General features: G+C 38.5%; 1 protein-coding gene across 2 annotated transcripts in view; it reads left to right on the top strand.

Moving 5' to 3' along the window:
- Window positions 1–23,622, top strand: part of fig4a (FIG4 phosphoinositide 5-phosphatase a) — a 46,574-nt gene that overhangs the window by 19,949 nt on the left and 3,003 nt on the right. The window contains exons 12-23 of one of the 2 annotated variants that reach the window (XM_062437027.1): window positions 340–473; window positions 981–1,097; window positions 3,290–3,335; window positions 3,935–4,083; window positions 5,925–6,091; window positions 9,462–9,600; window positions 12,348–12,406; window positions 12,726–12,873; window positions 13,288–13,371; window positions 14,457–14,655; window positions 18,933–19,018; window positions 21,257–21,331. In XM_062437027.1, the coding sequence (XP_062293011.1) occupies window positions 340–473; window positions 981–1,097; window positions 3,290–3,335; window positions 3,935–4,083; window positions 5,925–6,091; window positions 9,462–9,600; window positions 12,348–12,406; window positions 12,726–12,873; window positions 13,288–13,371; window positions 14,457–14,655; window positions 18,933–19,018; window positions 21,257–21,331 (1,403 nt within the window). Of the gene's footprint in view, window positions 1–339; window positions 474–980; window positions 1,098–3,289; window positions 3,336–3,934; window positions 4,084–5,924; window positions 6,092–9,461; window positions 9,601–12,347; window positions 12,407–12,725; window positions 12,874–13,287; window positions 13,372–13,917; window positions 14,375–14,456; window positions 14,656–18,932; window positions 19,019–21,256; window positions 21,332–23,622 lie in introns of those variants that run through there. The other variant, XM_062437028.1, reaches the window with a different exon arrangement.

Consider the following 23,622-nt stretch of genomic DNA (forward strand, 5'->3'; position numbering starts at 1 on the left):
AGTTTCTGTATTTGAGCCTTTAATCCCTCTGTTTGCAGTGCAAATGTCCAACATACCTGATTCATAGATTCACTGTCTATCTGCATCATCAGTCTTCAATTCTACCTTATGTTCAATTCTCCTTGGATCAATTGCTTCTTGTAGAACTATTTTTCTCTGAGGTCATTGTGGAGATGAATGAAGACTGAATGGATCTTGGTAAATGTGTCAAAGAGAACATGAATCTGCCACTTGAGCATGTCATGACTGCTTCTGCTTGTGTCTTCAAGAGACCTTTTTTAAACAACCGAAAGTCTATCACATGTGTGATACGTGTCTCTTTGCTCTGCTTCATAACAGAAACGAGAAAAAAGGAAACATGAGAAGATTCTGAGCGAAGAGCTTTATCCAGCTGTGATCAACCTCAATCAGTTCCTTCCTCCAGACCACTGCATCGACTACATCGCCTGGGACATGGCCCGCTACACCAAGAGGTTGTGAAAATAAATGCACCGATGTACTCAGCTTACTTTACATTTTTGTAAGAACCTGGATGTTTTTGCCATGAAAATGTCAAACTCACCTGAACAAACAAAAAAAACCCTCAATGTTACCAGCCAGTATTGCAGAACCACAGAGGCAATGGCAAGGCAATTTTGTAGAAAAAACAGGATGTTTTTTGGCTGATTTTAACAGGATACATCCTTTACAGGAAACCAACAGATAAGGCACTGTTAATTTTATAACAATATATGGGTTAAGAGGTCCATTCAGTGAGAACACTTTAACTTTGGTTGTGGCTTATTTAGTCAATAATTTTTCATATTATCAAGAAATTGAACTTTCAAGGGCTTTAATGCCTTAGAAAATAAAAAAATATGCAAGACCATAGCCCCAGATATGGTACATTGTCACTGTAAGTCCAACAGCTTTAGAAACATGACAGATGTGGTTAATTTCTTGGGCATCTGTTAATGTGACCTTTTTTCCCTCCTCTTTAGTAAATTGTGCAATGTCTTGGACCGTCTGGGTATGATAGCAGAGAATGTGGTGAAGAGAACAGGTTTCTACATTAATCGATCAGACTTCTACTGTCATACCATCAGACCAGATGACAGGTGAGACATTTCTTTCTTCCTACATTGCTCATGTTGATCCCGTTAAATACAGAGGAAGCTGACACAGACTCTTTTTGAACAGACTTCAAACTTTGTTTAGTCAGCTGTGGTGTGCAATACAAACACCTATTTCTGCAATACACTTCCATATAAATCCACTGTGAAATCCTCAGAAACTGCTCATGACTAAACATCCTTAGTCACTGTTAATGAGTGACTTGTGAGAGGGAAAACTTTTGCCAGGAACCATGTGCTAGAAGACCGCACCACCGTCTTTCCTGCATTTGCATATCAGACTTCTCTTTTACTGAGAGGCCACATCAACCATTTTTGTATTCATACATATTCAGAATCATACATTTATCGACTGCTTAATTTTGGAACTCTCCAGATATGAATTCTTAATGGAAATTATGCCTGATGGCAGTTGTGTCGCCCAGAGTTTTCTGCTAATGAGCGGAGTAGATTGCCGTCCTTGTACTTAACGCATGGCTCCTCCGTTGTCTGCATGTGTTAATCGCTTTCACCCAGCATTACCATACTATTACATAACAGAACGACCATGCTATGGCCAGTATTTATTACCCTTTCTCTTGCATCTCACTTTTTTTGTAATACACACTCGGTTCACACTCAGACACAAACAAAACCCTCATAAGCTTTTATGTAGATCCACTCTGCTGATTCTGGCCCCTGTAGCCTTTATCATGTACATAAATTAGCTTATAAACATTGAAGGTGATCAGAAAGATTCCTAAATGTTGTTTTTTGCCTGATAATACTGTTCATCTGTTCTCTCCACCTCTCTACATGCAGACATACATTTTCCCACACACATACAAACTTGCATTATCAGTCAAAAGTTTTGACACACCTTCCCAAAGTGCATCCAAACTTTTGACTGGTACTGTACTTTAACTACCCTTTTTCATTGGGTTCAGTGAGATCACTGAGTTCATGTCACTTTCCTCTCTGGCCCTCCGGCAACCACTGAATTTGTTTTCAGAGTTCCACCTTTGTTTAGAGGCAGATTTTCCTCACTGGGTGATTCTTGGTTTGCTTGTTGCTCCTTTTAATAAGAAAGTGATGAATAGAGAGTATTTAAGTGGGGGAACAAAGGACTAATAAAGACAGACAACGCAAAGCCACACATGGATCTTGCAAAATCCGCCTACCAGAACCTCTAAAGTTCACTAATTAACGTGTTATGTCTTGTTTGTTAATCTTCACAAAATGTAAAAATGAGACGATGTGGCTTTACTCAGGGGTTAGATGATCTGCTGTGTCTTGGATGGGCTGGTGACCTCCTGGAGTCTGCAGGTCGCCTAATGACAAGACTCAGGGAAGTCATGAACCACGACCTGTCATGGTTCATGACTGTTTTGGTAAAATTTGATTTGGTAAAAAACAAACTTAACTTTTGTGCTTATAAGGTTGTAGCTCCTAAACTTTGGAACTCTTTACCATTGAACTTAAAACCTCTTCATGCTGTAGAGACCTTTAAAAAGCAGCGACCTACATGTGTAGACTTTCTTTTGTTTAGTGATACATTTTTAGTGTTTAGTTTTTATGTCTGAATTTTACCGTTTACCTGTTGCTCTGTGTTTTATTGCCCTTTTTACTGTTTTTTATTATGCAGCACTTTGTGCTCTTGAAAGATACTATACATATAAACTACTCTGCAAGAAAGCCAGCAAGCATTTACAAGAAATGTCATTCTTCTAATGTTATTCCTTTTATACAATAATCTACTAAATCATTTATACCTAAAATCATGTTTTGGGATATTTTAACTTTTGATGATTAATTTTAATGTTAAATAAACATATTCCACATCCTTGGCTTGGATTTTTCACATAGGCACAACAGTTTTGCATAGGAACATATTGTACATGAGAACATGTATTACACACTGTCTTCTCTGTGTGTTCTTGTCTGCTGAATATCTCTCTCTGTACCTGTCCTAATGGGGTTCAGTGTGTTTAGATGTCTGCAATGTATGTTTGTATCTAGTCCATTACGTTCAGCCTTGAATTGGTGATTATAACTGTGATCACACCCTTTGGTAGCAGGACATGATGAGGCAATACGCCTGCAGAGGAGTTCAATTGATGCACACTTCTTTGCTTTTGAGCATTTTCTCAATTTCCAACATCCCATTATCTAAATTGAATTTAATGTATTTCTTACAGATGGGGAGATGTGGGTGGACACATCACAGCCAGTGGACGGGTGCAGGTATGCCAGATAACAAACAAGGATTGGTGTAACTGTTGTCAATTTTGTTTTTCTGAAAGCACTAAATCTTCTTCAACTCCTTTGCATCTTCTGTACATATTAAAATGTTTAAGAAAAAAAAGGGGTACCGAAATGGGGACTGTTTTTCAGTTAAATCACAAACAGTCACAAACACACAATTCATGCATTTAGATTACCAGGCCAAGGTAATGGCTTTTGTTTATAATGTTGGATTGAGAGGTGACTTGGTTATCATTGCTGTAGCTGCAAAACTAGGCCAGTGCATTCAGGAGAAACTTAGATGATAATAATAATAATAATAATAATAATAATAATAATAATGAGATAAAGGAGAGAGGTTTCATGGGTTTTCATGAAGACCTTGATTGCCTATATGGTGATCACCTTGGAATGAGCCAAGCTATGAACAATAATATAAATGTCTAGAATTTCTTATGTAAGACCACTTACAGAAGGTGAATACAAGGAGAGGAATCTGCTATCGATGCCACTAATAGCCTTTTCATGTAGTTTGTGCTGGAGATACAGGAGCACTGTCAACACATTTCATAAGTCTGTGGTTATTGTTGTTGTTGTAGACTGGTGTGTTGCGGACCAACTGTGTGGACTGTCTGGACCGGACCAATACCGCACAGTTCATGGTTGGAAAGTGTGCGCTTGCCTATCAGCTTTATGCACTGGGAATGATTGACAAGCCCAAGCTCCAGTTTGATACTGACTGTGTGAGGTAAAACGTATTCATGTGTTTGTGTATGTAGGTCTATTCATATATGATGGTGTCCTTGTGAAAGTTTCCATTTTTGCTATTAAATGCTAAACAAATACAGTATTTATTTAGTTGTAAGATTACATGTAAAATATTAAACATGAAATGTTGCCATTTGATGTATAGAACCAGAGTTATCTTAAAGCTGAATTTCATTAGCTGTGGCAAGTCACAATGAAAGTATATGCACAGTAACAGAACAGCACTAAACAAAATAAAATAAAAAACCAGGCACATAATAAAGAGTTACACATAGTAATACATGTGTATACAAGTGTATGTTTGACCAATCAAAAGCAAGTTTTATACAAACCAGTAAAATTTAGTGTCAGTGGTTACAGAGTCCATTAGCTTTTAGCAGACTTGTCAGTTTGGCTTTACAGCTACTGATGACAGTGCTGACAGCCCAAATGCAGTGTGGTGAAAGCATACAGCAAAATTTCTCAAACAAAAGTAAAGTGTTTCCTAATGGACTAGGTGATAAACCATTAAAAAATGTATACACAATACACACATTTGAATATAATCAAAACTCTAAAACTATACATCTAAAAAACTAAGTGAATTATATTTCCTTAGTATCCTACAGTGATGATATTGATATGGCATACAGGTAAATGTTTTGAATGAAATGAAAAATGATGGTCACTGAATCCAATCAACCCAGATGTCTCACATAGCTGCACCAACTTTTATAGACTCCCCCATTTATTTTCAATATCTATCCCCAGTCCTGCACCTCTACCACATTACTGTATGTCCAATACTGCTCAGACTATAAATTTCTGCTTGCAGCTATATTTTCACAGTGGTCACAGTGAAGATGACCTGATCAGACTTAATGGGTTGTGTGGGTACAGATGCGCAGTTGTGAGCGAGAATCTGTCACGTGTGTGACTACATCTCATTTTATCCCCATGAGACCTTTACAAGCAGATGGAAATCTATTATTACCGTATATTCACATTACAAATAACATTTCTGAGCTCTTTGGTATTAGGTATGAGTCATACATGTGATACGCATCTCTCTGTTTGTGTGATTTCATATGTCCTGTAGTGCTTAGGGCTGGGTATTGTTTAAAAAGTTATGATTCCAGTACCAAGCCAAGCACCCTTAAACTGATACCAATACCAATTAAGTACTTAATTCGATATCCATCGTTTCAATAGAAGCATTAAATTGCATAAAATGCCAACACTCCTCCACATCTAAATTATTCGATTTTTACATTTTGAAAGTCTTCAAATTATTACGTTTTATTAATCGAAGAATGGTTGCGTTGATTGGCTGTGAGCAAGTCCATACAAATACTCATTTTTTGTAGCACTGGGTGCAAAAAGGATTTATTGCAGGTATTGTATGTCAGGACACATTTCGATACTACTTGATATCGATTTATTTCAGTTGATACCTTAAAGATATCGAGTACCAATACCCAGCCCTAGTACTGCTGCAACAAACAATTATTTTCATTATCGATTAATTTACCGACCACTGTCATTATTGATTAATCTTCCAATTATTTTCTTGTTCAATTGTTTGGCCAATACAACATCCAGAAAACAGTTTTTTTTAAATGCCCGTTGCTATGTCTTTGAGCCAAATTAATTTAAAACCCAGAAATATTCAATTTACTACACTCTTACACAGTAAAATCAGTGAATTTTCACATCTGAGAACTTTAAACATGAGAATGTTTGGATTTTTTACTTTGACATAACTTAAACCATCAATCGCTCATGAAAATTGTTGCTGGATTGATTAATTGTTACAGCTCTAGTGTTCTGTGTTTGGTTCAGGTTGTTTGAGGAGCTGTATGAGGACCATGGAGACACTCTGTCACTGCAGTACGGCGGCTCCCAGCTGGTCCACAGGGTCAAGACCTACCGGAAGATTGCCCCCTGGACACAGCACTCCAAAGACATCATGCAGACGTTGTCTCGTTACTACAGCAATGCTTTCTCAGGTGTGTATGTTACAAGGACACAGGCAGGCACATAATGTTCCTCTTTTACCCAAATGGGCTTCTCTAATACAAAAGGACCTGTGTGCTGCTGGCATTTTTCAAGCCACTTCTACACAGTCGCCCCCACTAATTATTCTAGGGATTATGATAATCCAATTTAGTCTTTTTTGTTCTCCATCAATTCTGTCTCAGATGCAAACATATTAAACCCTGCCATGCCGATACACCCTCCAGGTTACCGTAGAAACATAGACTCAGCCTTTGCATACACCTATGGATCACACACATACTGTACTGTCAGGCATACAAATAAACATACACAAGCCCTCTGATATGTCTATGACAAAGGTACTTATAGTCTCTCAGGTTTTAAAATGACAAAGTGTAGACAGCCCCTCTTCAGCCTCTGCAGCTAAGCCCACACTGTTATTGTTACATCGATTCAAGCTCCCTGAGGACTGTGGGTGCTGGGAAACAATGTTTTTCAAGCAATTTTAATGACATGCAGTTTTTTTTATAGACAACAGCAGCTGCAAAAAGAGATATTTTAGGGACATTTTATTTTCTCTCTTCCAATTTGCAACTAGGATGTAATTGCCAATCAGTGCTTGACAATGCAGCTTTGCTATGCCTACATTACGTATTTCCAATAATTGTAAATTACACCCTTGTTTGTAGTTAGACACAATGTGTGTATGAAAATGTGCCGTTTTCTCATAACACACTAGCTGCTTTTCCACATAAAAAGGACTCATAGTGAGGAGCGAGGTTGTGTATCAGGCCAGATAAATAGAGCTGTTCTCCTTGATCTAGTGAGTCGACCTCTTCTCTGTGTCTTCGCTTTTTACTTTTTGTCATTCACTTCAATATGAAAAATGGGGTCATTGGTTGGTTGCAGAGCAGGGGAAGGAAACTAGCACATTGTTTATTCAGACTGAAATGTCAAGTGAGAGAGGCTCATAAAATGCAGGGCACACACACAAGTACTCAATAGTCCATGAACTGCTCACTCAGTAACGCTGCAACCTTATGTGTGCACCCTGCCAGGCACTTAAAAAAAGAATATACATGTTCAAAAAAAAGGAAATTATGACAGTAAAATATTTTATCACCATGCCATTTTTCAGTTTCACAAATGAAATTCCAATCACCTCCATTGCATTGGACACATCTAAAAACCTGGACAAATAAAACCCAAGCTATCTACTATGACAAAGCATCACCACAGGTTTGTGAGAAAATATGTAAGGCTCACCAAAGTCGTACAAAGAATACAACATCTGGGGTCAGTGAATGTCATAAGAGATTGAGATTGAGATATTTTAATCTGGACCAACATACAGACAGACTGACAGTGCAGCTAATAGAAACCATCATTAATCTTCCATATTAGATTCTCTGACTGCCCAACCTCCTTCTCAATGTTTCCTCAGCATATGACTGCTTACATATTACTAAATAAAACGTTTCTTTATAGTAACCTTGTGACCTGTACATGCACTTACCTGATTTTGGGCTATAGAATAATCAGGACCAAATATTTTAATTATTTATCTATTCTTTACATACAGTCTATGGACAGGACTTCTACTCAGTCATATGTCTGAACAAACTTATAGTCCATAATCTAAAAAAAAAAAATCTTTATACAAAAATATTTGATTTGGTGTGAAAGACCAGGGTAGCCAAATACCAAATGTAATTATTATATCATTCATCAGTGTTGTGGGAATCCTGCGGTAAACAAACTAATTTTATTGACTATTGTATTATATCACTTTTTTTTTATCAAATATGTTTAAGATAGTTTTTTTTGTGATATTTTTCAGAAACGTACACACCAAAAATCTTTTCTTCATGATAAACTTTACACACTTCATCTCTGCCAAGCACTGAGACAGTTTCTCTCTCACTCACAAAAGCAGTTTGGACACAACAAACAGACCGTAAACACAGACGTCATGTGCTTTGTGGCCTCTCGCATTGTCTGAGAAAATATGAATGACTGTTTTGAATGAGACCAGTCTAAAGAGGAAAAGTGCATTGAAATTGAACAGACCCGTTGACTTATTTGACTGTGCGCATATCATTCATAATGCTTCATTCATTTATAATCTTGTCAGACAAAGCTTTTTTTATTTTATATTTTAAAATGATTTCTGTTGCACATGTATATTATGTTCATAGTTCATCCATAACACTTATCTTGTGATGTATTGAATGAATCTCAGGCTGACAATTACCTAGAGATAAGGCTTGGTGGCAGACTGTAATGAAACCCAATTTGGTTTCTAATTATCTAATGTGACTGTTGGAGTAGCATGCACGTGGCTTCTTCACAGTCATGTGATAGATTAAATGGCACCAAACTAGGCAACATGGAAAACACGTGCCTCATGCTGAACACACAAACACTCAGAGAGATTATCTTTACACGCTCCCAAACATGTAGAATGTCGGTTAAAAGATTTTTTTACCAGCAAGTTCGTTGTTCATGTAAGGAGGAGGTGTGAGCTAGTGAGTTCAGCTTTACTTCAGTCTCATTACTTGACACCTTTGTCTTCTCTTCTCTTTTGACAAATGGCTGGTGAAATGCATCTTAAGGGTCATTGAATTTTCAGGTTAAATAATGCAAGTGTGATTTTGATAGGTCGTTTAGTTCACTTGTCATTAGCAGAATGTTAAGCTAAGTCAACTTAAGCATGAAAGTTCATTCTTCACCTCGAAAACAGGAGTTTGTCAAAAATAATCTTCCCTTATTATCCTTTTCCAGAGCTTTTAACCATATCTCATGCTATTCACCTGCTGATGAATAGCATGACTCAGGGAGATGGCTCATGTGGTTGTCATGGATGTGGCTCGGCATTCTTCACATGACCTGCTGTACATGTGTTAGTTCGATCACATGATGACAGGAGGTCGAGTGTGATCTATGCAGAATATACCTGAGCCGTCTCCATGACAACTGCGCTAAATCCATCTGCTGATGAAGACATGAGATATGGTTGAAAGCTTCGTAAAAAGCTAGCAAGTGGATACTGTGTTGAGATTATTTTGTCGATTAAATATACTGAATAAAAAGGCCTAAAATGCTCCAAAGGCATATATATATATATATATAAGTTGTTCTAGTTATTTTCTGTTGTGAATTAATCTATTGATCGACTAATCATTTCAGCTCTAAATTAGAGTTTATTCTCAGTATGCAAAATCACACGTATCACAAGTGACCAATAATGAAATACTAAAAACATTTATTTTCTAAAAGTCTTCAGAAATCTCTCTTGTATATTTATTATCCCCGCTACCATTTTTCTTTTGTTTTTCTTTGCTGTTCTATAATATCTGTTGTATTTATTTATTGCCCCAGACGCTGACAGACAGGATGCCATCAACTTGTTTCTCCAAGTCTACCAGCCATTGGAGACCAAGCCGCACCTGTGGGAGCTGCCCACTGACTTCTATCTACATCAGAGGAACACTATGGCCCTCCCCCAAGACAGACGCAGGTACACACACACACACACGCACAAAAGCGTGCACACACATGCATATCCAAGCACAAATCTGTGCAATACAAAAACAGTATATACTGTAATTACATGAACAAGCGCGGACACCTTTTGCAACTGCCGTTAATTTTGGAAATGTTTGTGCTGTGTTTGTTTTTTGTGCTGATTGAATTGCTAAGTGGGAAATCACAATCACAAGATTTGCACCCGCACTGCTGTTTCTGAAATGGCTTTTCTTATGCCATGCAGGCTCAGATTGTTCTCAGGAGTGTGTGGGTGGATTTCTATGTGACTGCTTTTGTTCTCCTTCTAATTGGCTACTAACTAGACTCCTTTTTACCAGGGCAAGGGTTACAGTGCTTTGGCCTTGAGGTGCGATTTATGTGTGTTTCACTTCTGCAGTTTGCTTGGTTTGTTATACGGTCTGTGCTCAATCATGATGCTGAGCTGACTTTTGTGTTTCATTATGCGTTTTGACCAACAGTAACCCTGGCTTTTTCTCTGTCTATAAACACGAAAGTCTGTCCTTACTGTAAGTGACTGAATGAGTGAGTGACTGAGGCCGACCAATGCTGTAACTTTATCAGTCGACTCTGCCGAGTGTTGCCACTTTCTGTGTCCGTCATTTTAAATTAAAAATCCCTCTAGCGTTTCATACACGGTCCAGCCATACAGTGCCTTGCAAAAGTATTCATACCCCTTAAACTTTTCCACATTTTGTCACATTACAACCACAAACTTAAATGTATTTTATTGGGATTTTATGTGACAGACCAACACAAAGTAGCGCATAATTGTGAAGTGGAAGGGAAATGATACGTCTTGGTCAAGATTTTTTACAAATAAAAATCTGAAAAGTGTGACGTGCATATGTATTCAGCCCCCCTGAGTCATTACTTTGTCGAACCACCTTCTGCCGCAATTACAGCCTCACGTCTTTTGGGGTATGTCTCTACCAGCTTCGCACATCTACGGACTGCAATTTTTGTCTATTCTTCATTGCAAAATTACTCCAGTTCAGTCAGATTGGATGGAGAGTGTGAACAGCAATTTCCAAGTCTTGCCACAGATTCTCAATAGGATTTAGGTCTGGACTTTGATTGGGCCATTCTAACACATGAATATGCTTTGATCTGAACCATTCTATTGTAGCTCTGGCGGTATGTTTAGGGTCGTTGTCCTGCTGGAAGGTGAACCTCCGTCCCAGTCTCAAGTCTTTTGCAGCCTCTAACAGGTTTTCCTCCAGGATTGGCCTGTATTTAGCTCCATCCATCTTCCCATCAACTCTGACCAGCTTCCTTGTCCCTGCTGAAGAAAAGCATCCCATGTTTCACGGTGGGGATTGTGTGTTCAGGTTGATGTGCAGTGTTAGGTTTCCACCACACATAGCGTTTTGCATGTAGGCCAAAAAGTTCAATTTTGGTCTCATCTGACCAGAGTACCTTCTTCCACATATTTGCCGTGTCCCCTACATGGCTTGTGGCAAACTGCAAATGGGACTTATTATTGCTTTCTTTCAACAATGGCTTTCTTCTTGCCATTCTTCCATTAAAGCCAGATTTGTGGAGTACACGACTAATAGTTGTCCTGTGGACAGATTCTCCCACCTGAGCTGTGGATCTCTGCAGCTCCTCCAGAGTTACCATGGGCCTCTTGGCTGCTTCTCTGACTAATGCTTTCCTTGTCCAGCCTGTCAGTTTAGGTGGACGGCCATGTCTTGGTAGGTTTGCGGTTGTGCCATACGCTTTCCATTTTTGGATAATGGATTGAACAGTGCTCCGTGAGATGTTCAAAGCTTGGGATATGTTTTTATAACCTAACCCTGCTTTAAACTTCTCCACAATTTTATCTCTGACCTGTCTGGTGTGTTCCTTAGTCTTCATGATGCTGTTTGTTCACTAATGTTCTCTAACAAACCTCTGAGGCCTTCACAGAACAGCTGTATTTATTCTTAGATTGAAGTACACACAAGTGGACTTTATTTACTAATTAGGTGACTTCTGAAGGCAGTTGGTTGTACTGGATTTTATTTAGGGGTATCAGAGTAAAGGGGGCTGAATACATATGCACGTCACACTCAGATTTTTATTTGTAAAAAATCTTGAACACCACATATAATTTTCCTTCCACTTCACAATTATGCGCTACTTTGTGTTGGTCTATCACATAAAATTTCAATAAAATACATATAAGTTTGTGGTTGTAACGTGACCAAATGTGGAAAAGTTCAAGGGGTATGAATACTTTTGCAAGGCACTGTATACTAGGCTTTGACCTAGTCTTGTTTAATTTGTGTGCATGTGTGCGCGAGCATACTATTATGCATGTTCTTTGCTCTCTCTTGCCTTCATGCTTACATAAAAGTAAACCCAGTTTTCTCCTACAGGCTGCTAGTTGTGTATGTAGTATGTGAGTACAATGGGCCGCAGTAGCTCAACCATTATTCCAAGAAATTAGCATCGCTGGAGATGAATTCAATTCAGCAGCCTCACACTGTGCTTTGGCTTTCAAAGTCATTTAAGTACTGTAGGACATCACACACTAAATTGTAATCTTTGCATTCACACAAATTGGTCATATTGAATAAAAGGCTGATGTATTCAGAAGTTGTGCAGTATGTGGCCCAGCCAAGTCAATTTTCAAATCTAGGTTATGTAAAGTCCCAAGTGAGTAGGTGCAGACTGCAGAACACACATCAGCCAGTGGAAAGTTTTCTAACCAGTGTGTATCTTGTCTTTCTCCAGCTACACACTGTGGTGGTCAGAGGGAATCCTGTCCTATCTTCCTGTGGCCTATGATGAAGGTATATCCAAATATATATTACCTGCAATATCTACAATAAAGTAACAGAGCTTAAAATAAAAAACAGAGTACTTGTTCATCTTTTGAGTCATTGATGTGTTTTTAATAGTTTCTGGTCAACAAGGGAGCCCTGTTGGATTATAACCTGTATTAGCTACACAAACAACTCACAAGATCACTTAAATGTTGATTTTGGTGGTTTCATGGAACACGTTGAAAAAAATGTCACCACACTTGTACTTTTAGCATGTGGATTTATTTCTTGTAAACTTTCTTTTTTCTCTGTTTGTGTGTGTCTATGGCTCTGTGTGTGCCTGTAGTTCCCTGTGTTGACACTATGAAGAAGGTCAAAGTGAAGAGAGTGAACCGTTTCGATGAGAGTATTGACATCTACACAGAATTCTTTAAACCTTATGAAATCACCTCCTTTGACGACACCTTCTGCATCGCCATGACCAACTCTGCAAGGTGGCTACACACAGATGCTTAATCTGTAGAAAGCTGTAGATTGAAAGAAACTGCAGTTGTTTATCCCTCCCAGCCCACGGTGGTGCAGAAAGGATACAGATATATATTGAAGTCCCTGAAAAATGATTAAAAAAACATATAAATCCCAAAAGAAAAAAACTTGGATTCAGAGAGATAGTGCATGTTTCAGTTCGATGTTGACAGCTGGTGCATATCAATGAGTGACCAGCACTGATGGAGGACTCATATAATCTATTTTGTTGTAGACATAGACATGGATAAAGAAATTTAACTAGATTTTGTTGATGAAAAATACCTCTGTTAAACGGTTTACCAAACATTCATTACCAATTATTGCAATTCTGGTGCATGGGGTGGTTCTAATGGGTTTCTGTCTCATCTGTGCTCATAAAGGGAATTTATGCCCAAGACAGTAGGAGTGGATCCAAGCCCATTCACAGTTCGGAAGCCAGAGGAAACAGGGAAATCAGTGCTTGGGTGAGTGCATTCTAGCCTGTGTATGTGACCATGTTTGTGATATGTTTTTATTCTTTTGCTGCAGTACATTCTATGTCACTGTGACTGAATACAAACAGCTTCATTTGACATAATATTCTCAGGTAACCAAAAGCAAGGCTGTCCTTTTTCGTGTGTGTGTGTGTGTGTGTGTGTGTGTGTGTGTGTGTGTGTGTGTGTGTGTGTGTGTGTGTGTGTGTGTGTGTGTGTGTGTGTGTGTGTGTGTGTGTGTGTGTGTGTGTGTGTGTGTGTGTGTGTGTGTGTGTGTGTGTGTGTGTGTGTGTGTGTGTGTGTGTGTGTGTGTGTGTGTGTGTGTGTGTAAAATTAACACACTTACACACACATATTATTTGAAATGTGATTAATACAGAGCTTCTCCTGCATTGGAAACCTTGTGTGCTTGTGGCTCATATCTGGCTATGCATTATTGTAGCGGAGCTCGGGCCTTTACTCATGACCACTCAAGTGCTCTGTGCTGTTTTCCATTTAATAGTTAACTCTTTATGTTTATTTTTGACCCACTTTCAGTGACTGATTGGCCAACTGGAAATTGGGCAAATGCCCAAAGGGCTGCCCGACTATGGGACACTCAGAATGGGTCACTGCACTCAAAGTCGACCGTTGGCAATCGGGGGCACTGGGAGAAATCCTGGTGGGCAGATCACTATGTGGCCCGCTTGAACGCTGTTTCACAGAAACAAGAGCAAGTATGCCACTTGCTGTGAGAGAGATGCATTGTCGACCCAGCTGCCCTCCTTTTCAGGCCAGTCTGGGTCTTCTTGTCCCAGTCTGTCCCTGCCAACTTTTGTGTCTTTTTCTTTGAAATTGACTTTAATCCTAGCAAACACAATTTAGCCTTTAGCCTGTTATCCAATGGAAATTTGAGCCCCCAGCTGTTTTTAGCATGTTCCTTGAAAGAAAATAAAAACAAAAAAACGATTTAACAGTTTAAAGCATACATGCTTCAAGCTTATTCTTCAAAAAACTATAATTATCAAACTCATGGTTCTCCTCTGTCGTTGTGCATTTGTGTGTTCATTTCTGTGCCTGTGTGTGGATATTGGCAGCAACAAGAGCAACAAGGAGGAGACTCTGCTCCAGAGGAAGACTGCAGCCAGTGCACCTCCTCCCCCAAGTGAGGAGGCCATCTCTAGCACCTCAGAGGATGACTCAGAGGAGGACCGCGACGACGACGGATCCGTTTCCCAGCGCTCCACCCCAATCAAACTGCTAACAGAGTCTGGAGAGAGCAACCGCACTCAAGAGGTAGGAACACCTGAAGCATGGAATAAACAATGCTTTGTTGAAAACACAAAGAAAATAAAATCTAAATTTGTTTTTCCTTCAGCGCCTTATTGTCTGATATAAAGGGAAGGAAGCAGCTTATCAAATGAGATCCAATAATGATTCAAGCATATGTAATCCCCTCTGAGGACCTCAGGCTGTGTTGATGCCCCCTGCCTGCATTTTGTACCTCAAAAGCATCTTGCATTCCTATTCGAATATGTCAGCTTGATTGTGTTTTCTCCTCTCTACCTCCCCCGAGTATCTGAAAAGAAATGAGTTCTGTGTTTCTGTTTGCGTCAGATGGAACAGTAGACGTCAACCTAATCAGCTTCAATGACAGGGGTATCCAGAGCGGAGGGTTAAATGATGTGGGTTTGTGTTAATGTTAGTTTGAGGGAGAATAAGATAATAAGAGCTGTATTAATGCCATTACTCCTCCTTTCCTCTCCTTCTCCAGCTCTCTATTAGGCCCAACATTATCAAGATGTTGTTGGGAATTGATAGAAATATTACTTTTCTTGTTTTGCATTGTGTTGCTTTCATGGGAAATTTAACAAGGTGGTGTGTTTTCTGTGTCTTCCTCCTCCAAGGCCCAGGTATCATTAAAGCCTGTATGTAGGACATGTGCAGAGGGACATCATTTGATATGTGTTCACCTGCAAGTGGCTTGACAGCCTTAATTTTTGGATGACTCATTTAATATCCTCTTTCTTGCTAAGTCACAGTCGTAGTCTGCTTTACAATAACAAGGCTTATTTCTGATCAGATATGTTTGATTCCTTTACTTTGTTGTACACATTTATCTCTTTAGTATAGAATAAATGAAGCAAAGTACTAACAATTTAAAAATTAGCTTATGGTTTTAAACACTATTGGTTGATTCCTTGTACTAATTTTCCCTGTGGACATATTGGCACAGAGGAACAATATCTAGCCAAATACTGTAGCAAGTTCTGTTCTCTATCTACTATGGTTTGGAAAAACTTCAAATTAAATATACAAATTGTATTTTAAACCTGGAGTCATTGTATATCAACAAGTACAGAGAAAAGTAGAAAAGATATTCTTATTGAAGTCACTGTGTAATGTCATTCTCCAGAATTGATAAATACAGTATAAGCTTCTATAGCGGCTATCTCAACTGCTTCCTCTCACTATAGTATATAGTTCACCCATACGCGGTAATGTGTATCTATATAGAGTACAGTATATTTGACACATTCCCAGAAACCTCTATCACTATATCAGTATCTATTTCATGCCCCAGGTGGACTGATTGCACGTTTAAATTTCCTGTTGACCCAGATTCCAGACCACAGCGTGGAGAATGAGCACATCAATCAGCGCAGTAGGTCAGTGTGTCAACAGAATCAATCAAATACACCAGGAAATGATATCTTCTTAGAATTTCTTCATTTGTAAGAAATGTCTTTCATGACTCCTTAGAGACCCTTATGTATAGCGAGCTGTTGACTATAGTAAACATTTAATGTTAAGATGGTTACAAGCGCTATTTACAGCCAGTGTGACATCAACAGGAATGAAGTGACTCCTTCTGCTCCATTTTACATCATTTACATAACTCTGATTCATAAATACACTTGTCAGTTCCAAATCATGACTGTGTCTGTGGCCACAGTCCCAAGTGTTGCCTGGTGACTCCACAACAAATCAGTGAAATGAAAGCAGCTATATTTCTTACACTGTCTGGACATCTTGTGTTTGAGGGAAATTATTTAAATAAAGGAATTTAAAGGTGACCCAGCCTCACTAAGTGATTACTTTTGGCACCCTGGACTGCTCAAGTAGAAAGGGTCAGTGGTCTACCAGCTTCCATCATACAGAAAGCTGAAGTACTAAGAAGGGACTGGATATGGATAAACCAAAAACAAAGTGTGGTTTTACAGTGAATTACATGCTGTAATTATTTCTTGGCCAGGCGCAATGATGACAAGACCCAAGGAAGCTCCATTAATTGCACAGATGGAATAATGAAAATAGCAAAAATTGGCTTCATCTTTCTATAAACAGCATCATTTATTCAAAAAGCAAATTTGGCTCAATTCAACTGAGCAGAGAATCTGTACAAGAGAACTTTTAAAAACGTTTTTCTAAAAGCTTTTTTTGACCTTCATAGTTTGAGGTGAAAGCTTTCCCTTCGTTCGTCTCTTTCCCCTCCTGATTTATGATGTTGTTCACTTAGGTTTTCTGTCCTTGTCTCTGGGAGCCTCGAGCAATGAGCTGGTCATGAATATTTGGGTCTGGACAGCGAGCTCACGTGTTGGGCGCACACCCTCGCTCGCATGTGTCTCGTGTCGCTGCCTCCGAGCCTGTCCCTCAGGATGAATTGCAGGGGTGCCAGCAGAACACAAAACTGTTGAAATATTTAAACATCAGATCATTACTCCATTTGCCATGTAATTACACATGCTCATTTCATATTCCCCTCAATATGAGCATACGTGTGTTCGCATGAGTGTGGATGGATTTGCGATGTGTACATTAAAGCAAATTTGTGTTTTTTACGCTGAACTCTCACACGCCATATGAATGTGTGTATGTTGCAATGTATGTGTGTGTGTTTGTTTTTGGGATTGTATCTGTCTGTGTATGTGTGTGTGTGTGTATGTGTGTGTTCACAGCTGGTGTTTCTTGGACATGGCCCTGATACACACTCATTTCTTTATCTCTCTCTTTCTCTGTCTCCCTGCAGCTCAGATCATTACAAATACAGTGAAAATTGAATGCATTATGTTTAGCATATTGCTGCAGTGTCAGGCAACCATCTAAGAGATCAATGATTGTAAGGCCACCACTGTGCACGCTGTTACATAACAGGTTCTCTCGGTTCATGTAGTTTTCTGATCGAAGGATTCTTTTTTCCATTTTTTTTATTCAAGTAATCATTTTCCTGAGGAGCATCTTAAATAACCTACTGTAAAGGTTAATGAGTTTCTCACTTAAAATACTATTAGTTAGGTTAGTTGATGCCATAAGACCTGCCTTTAGATGTAAGGTTGGACCATATTAAACTACAGTATGCATGATTGAAATTGCATGCATGATTCAAATGAAATTTCGGATTTGAGAGCAGGACTTCTTCATGACAAGATTGCATTGATTTGTTGCATTAATGTAAAGAAGTACTCTGATTTGTTAAGTATTTAATACACAGAAATAACCAAAGGCAGACCTTCCCTTGAGAATATTTTGTCAGTTTCTCAAATGAATGTACAGAAAACGTACTAGAGTTAATCATGAAACTAGAAACACGTGCCATGAAAACACTCCCCACAGCATAACACAATCTTTGCAATCTTGCACCATGACACAAGGCAAGATTGATTCATGCTGTTTACATGAGATTCCCACCCTGCCACCAGCATGTGGACACAGAAACTGAAATCCATCAGACCAGACATTTTCCTCTCCTTTAGTCATCCAGTTTTCTGAGCGTGTGCACTGTCCTTAAAGGAATTTTAACTGCCATATTCTGCGAGAGACACTAATCTGCTTCAAGGTTTAACGAGTTGTGCTTTCAGAGTTGTCTTTCTGCACACTACTACACTGCACTAAATGTCTCAACAATAAAGCTACCTTCACATACAGTAAATGATAGAATGTCCTTGTGAGGAAAACACTTCTATATAATTTTAACTGGTTAGAAATATTGCATAAAATATAAATATAGTGTTTGTATATGCTGTTCTTATCAGAGCTAATAATGAATTGTCCCTGCCAAAACTACTATTCCAATATGACCTTGTTAAAATGTAGTTTCTTTTATACCATTACAAAGAAACACTGTGCCCTTCTTTCTTTCTTGCCCTTTTACATGAAGCCTCAAAGCATCTGCCAACTTGAACAGGTCTGACCTTTTTAATCTGATCTCTTGTTAATTACGATTATTTTGTGTCTAAACACCTTGGACACTGTGCGAGGACCCCAGGAGGGCATTTTCCCTAAGAACATGAAACCATCTCATCAAACACCAAGAATCATATTATGTTCAGTTGCTTAGATTACACTCCTTGGTCCAATCTAATTAGTGGATCAGTTGTAGAGAAGCAGCTGAACCTGATGACCTTGTCTGTATGATTTTATATTTCACATTGCAGCTACTTGACTCACTGTTTGGAGGAGGTGGAGGCTGGTTGAAAGGCCACCGAGTTTATTTGTGCGTGCGAAGTGTAAAAATTTTCCATTTTTGTCTCCATCACTTGTGACTTCTTACCTTTCCCCTTTTCCCTCCTCAGGAGATCCAGCCGCATGTTGTTAAAGAGCCCTACGGAATCAATCTGGCTGAGTTTCCCTCTGAGCAAGATCTGCTCACCTATAAGAGGTATGACACGACACTTACAGTGTACAGCAATTTTTAGGACATTTAAAGTGGTAAAATAATACTGTAGCTGACATTTAATCTTGCAAGGACACATATGATTTAACCACAAAATACAAAATCAGTTCTAAGGGATAAGAAAAAGCATATAATAGTGCATATCTAGTATGTTCACCATAATTGTACATTTTTCAGGACTTCAGGACTTAGTACCCCGTGTGTCTAGCATGTTTTATTTTCTGGCTGCCTCTGCCCATTACTCTGGTCTTTTTTATTGTTATTGACAATGCACCTGGTGCCCAAGTCAAAAAGCCGAGGTACAAGTAGTCAGTGTCAGTAGCCCCCTCAGGGTAATAGGGGTCAGTTGGTACAGGGGAAATGGTCAACTCTGTCCTGCTATGTGCATCACACTTTTGACCATACTGCTCTGTGTTAATTTTTTGTCTGTCTGTTTTTTGTTTCATTCTGTCCTTTCCTCCCTGTTTGTTCTCCACAATGTCGATGAGCTACAGTGAATGGCCATCATCAGCCTTTGAATCCGAACACTACTATCTGTTCTTTGGATGTGAACATCACGTTTGATATTATGTGTTTGATGGACATTTAATATCTTTTTCTTACACTCATGTGTCACTGAGGATAACTGGTCCAGTGTATTATTTCACTTGCCAGTGTGTTGTGTTTTTTTTCCCATTTGTGGATCATTAAGTGCCCTTCATCATTTAGCAAACGTGACTCATGTTAAAGATGATCCATTTTCAGGACCATTCATTTCAATGTGCATGTCGTTAAAACCAATTCACATTACTATTAAATGTTAATTGGTTTTGTTTTTATTCTACTTGTGTTTTTTAGGACATTTTTTAATATCATGTTACTGTCTAGTAAGTGTTGACCGCTGAGGAGTTTTTTCACAAAACATTGAATCCCTGTCAGCTTAAGCATGAGCTTTTATAGTATTCTATAATATGATAACATATGTATATAATAGGGGAAATTAGAAATAAATGCCAGTTTCTGATAAAAGCCTTGTCCTTTCTCCAAGCTGAAACTTGTGCTGTCTTACACAACAGGCCTGCAATTAACTCCTACCTTCATTAAAATGCATTCTTCAAATGCAGCTACACTAACATGTGACAGCAGAAAAAAACCTTGTAGGTGCTCGACGTTCTTCCAATCATATTCTTCATATAAGTTTCTCATCCTGTTTCTATTGCATATCTGTCTGTCCTGGGAGAGGGATCCCTCCTCTGTTTCTTTTTCCCCTGTTAAAGGGTTTTTTGGGGGGGACATTTTTTATTTTTTATTATATTTTTTATAAGGATAGAGGATGATGTATGGATATATATATATATATATTATTATTTTTTTTCAAAAACACACAGCCGTGCTTCTCTCCTGGGTGCCAGCTGGTGTAGATTAAACCACAGTAAACCAATAAATCCATATTCCAGTGCAACTCAGGATATTAGGATTGGCACTTTTTTATTAACATTAAAAACAAAAAAGGAGCAAACTACATATTTCATATGTTGCTTCATCAGATCTGCTCTGTTGCATTGTTATGTGTGATTAATTTACTGAAATCAGCTTTTAAGGGATAATCTCTCAAATATTGTTAATCAGCTATCATAAAGGAATATATGTCAATATGTTCAAACACTTGTTGCTTAGTTTTCATATCTTATGTTTGCGAATCTGATGGTAGGCACCGTTTTGACACGGGTATAAAGCAGGGTAATGGACTTCTAAAAAAGTCCAAATTGAAGTGAAGGATGTTGTTCATGTTCTCCTACTGTAGTGGCACATAATGAGAAGGAAAGTGCATTCATTATTGAGGATGGAAGTTGAAACGGCTCCAGAGATGTTAGCTGCGGCTAGAGCTCTGCTAATCAATGCATTAATATTAAAAATCATAAGCAAGAGCCAGAGGGTATCTCTCAACTATTGCATTATTGTGTTTTCATGAGAGAAAAATGACCCACAACGAAATTTGAGATTTGTTGATGATGTGATTTGAACCATGGAGACACAGTTAGCTGAGTGTTTGTATTGTAAAATAGACTCTAATGAGACTGTTATCTAATCATCTTTTGTTAGTCACTCTTTACATGATGAAGATGGAATAAGCAGCAAGTGGCAGAGACAAACATGTGCACAGCTTGTGGTTATACTGTACACTACGTCTGGCTTATTTTACAGGAGTATTCACCTTTTTCCATTTCATGTACGTTTCTGCAGGTTTGCACAACTGGGCGAGAGCGAGCACAGGGTGGAGAGAACTGAGCACATAAACCTGGCAAACATCAGCTTCTTGTGAGTAAAACATGCAGTATATTAACACACACACACACACACACACACCCACACACACACAGAAAAAAAAAGTACCCAAACTCAATTATTTTCACCCACTTGGGTTAATGTTAAGCATTAAGTTGCAATATTTGTTTGTATTCGTGATATGAGCCTATTAACCCTTACAATACTGTTTGGGTCAAATTTGACCCATTTGACATTTGAAAGCAGTAAAAAAACACTTGATTTCTAGCTGTGCTATGTAACCACTCTTTCTTTAGTTTTTGTAATCCCGCTGTTTCCCAGTTCCCTGATCACTGTAGAGCAGGTCTGGGGGGTTATATACATATTGTTTTATAGGAATAGTGTTTTACACTCTCAGACAAATTTAAAATTCATTCACATGTGGATTGGCAATGTGCAGCCCTACAGACACAGAAGCAGTCTCTCTCTCTTTTTCTTGCTATCTGTCTTTGTAGCTCCAACTTTCTCACACACTCGCACTTATACAGCATGTCAATGACAAATGCCCCTTTTTACTCACTTCCTCCTAACAGATTCACTGTACATAACTGCTTCTCTAATGTTGCAGCTCCTCTGGGAATCCTACCAAACATGTTCCAGTGTTTTTCTGTTATTATACCATGTGAATGCAGACACAGCACATACAGACTCTAGTGGGTTCACATACATGACTAATAGACTAATATAGTACATTACAGATTAACATACTGAATGCTACCCTGCACATTTACACAAATTATTGTTAATGCAAGGAAACATTACATAATATTTCCATATTTTAGGACGCAGAAAGTCCAAGCATGCATAAAGTCCTCAGTTGTCCATTGTTACATGCCAATAAAGGCCAGAGTGCAAAAAACCCAGGAATGGTCTTCCTATAAATATAAACTAGACTGAAGAAAAATAACCTTTTAAACCTCACTCAACATGAGAGATGCCGATTTTGAGAAAGGACTAAGTGACAGCAGAGGCATGAGGGGGAATAATTGGTTATTTTAGTGTTTTGCTCTAAAAATATATCAAGGTATCCACATGGACTTTGGTGTTTGGCTGAGTGCATCATAACAGAATGGAACATAAACAGAAATGGGTGAAATTATACCTGTGCAAAATTATCAAAACCGTAAAGGAAGGACAAAAATATATCCACATGAAATCACATCAACGTGATCTTCACGCTGCACATGTTGCTCTACATGAAAGCCTTGTTTGTCGACCAGCTTTGTAATAAAAGAACCACGTGTTTGAAGGTTGAAGGCAGAAGCTATCCATTTTATACCAACATATATAAAGAAGTCTAACACCGAAACACACTGAAGAGCGGCAAAAAGTGGCATACCGCAAAGATATAATTTTTCTGTGGTCGGATTTCTGTCATTCTGAGTGCTGCAGTAATAAACTACCGATGTAAATCAAAAAAGCATTGCTGACATATCTGATGTTCTCTGAAGTGAGAGTGCCAAATAGATGTCATCCTGCTAAACTTAATTTGTTTGGTAGAAAAGGGATCCTTATAAATAGTTTAGATCCTTGATAAAAGATTATTTGCACATGGATAGACACATCTTTCTTGCTGTTGCTCTAGTGTATTTACAATGTTCACTACCATAGTTTAGCATGTTAGCATGCGTAATTAGCACTAAACACAAATCCAGCAGGGAGACTCACCAGAATGTCATTAGTTTTGCAAATACAAAGAAAAGAAAAGAAAGAACTTGATAATTGGATCTGCTAGAGGAAAAGTCACAGGATCACCAAAGTCATTAAGATTGATTGTAACATTTTATGGTAGTCAATGAAATAGCTGAGATATTTCAGTCTGGACCAAAGCTGCAGGTTGGCCAACCGATCAACTGACATTAGCATCTATTATTGCTGTGCTGATAACATGGCTCTAAATCATTTTCAAATACTTGAAGTATTGCTGTGCTGTAAGTGTGAAGGAAAACAGATTATATATACTGTACATATTCATAACTGCCATTTGCAGTCTCTATGAGGACTGTGCTGTTGTCATTAGTAATAAAGACATTATTGCAACCCAGGCCTCACAGGTACACTGAATACTAACTGGATGATGATAAGATGAAAATTAGCGACTTGAAGGAAGGTTGGAGGAAAGCATGTTGGATATGTTTCAGATGTATTTTATTCCACCCTTATCTATTGTACACATGACTCTCATTGAACATGTGACTGCATACACAGTACATGTTTTCTCAAATGAAAAAAAATGGCACAGGTGGAAGATATTACCCATCACAAAAAGGTGGCAGACATACAGA

The sequence above is a fragment of the Scomber scombrus genome, chromosome 17 (genome assembly GCF_963691925.1).
Source record: "Scomber scombrus chromosome 17, fScoSco1.1, whole genome shotgun sequence".
In the NCBI taxonomy this organism is placed as follows: Eukaryota; Metazoa; Chordata; class Actinopteri; order Scombriformes; family Scombridae; genus Scomber; species Scomber scombrus.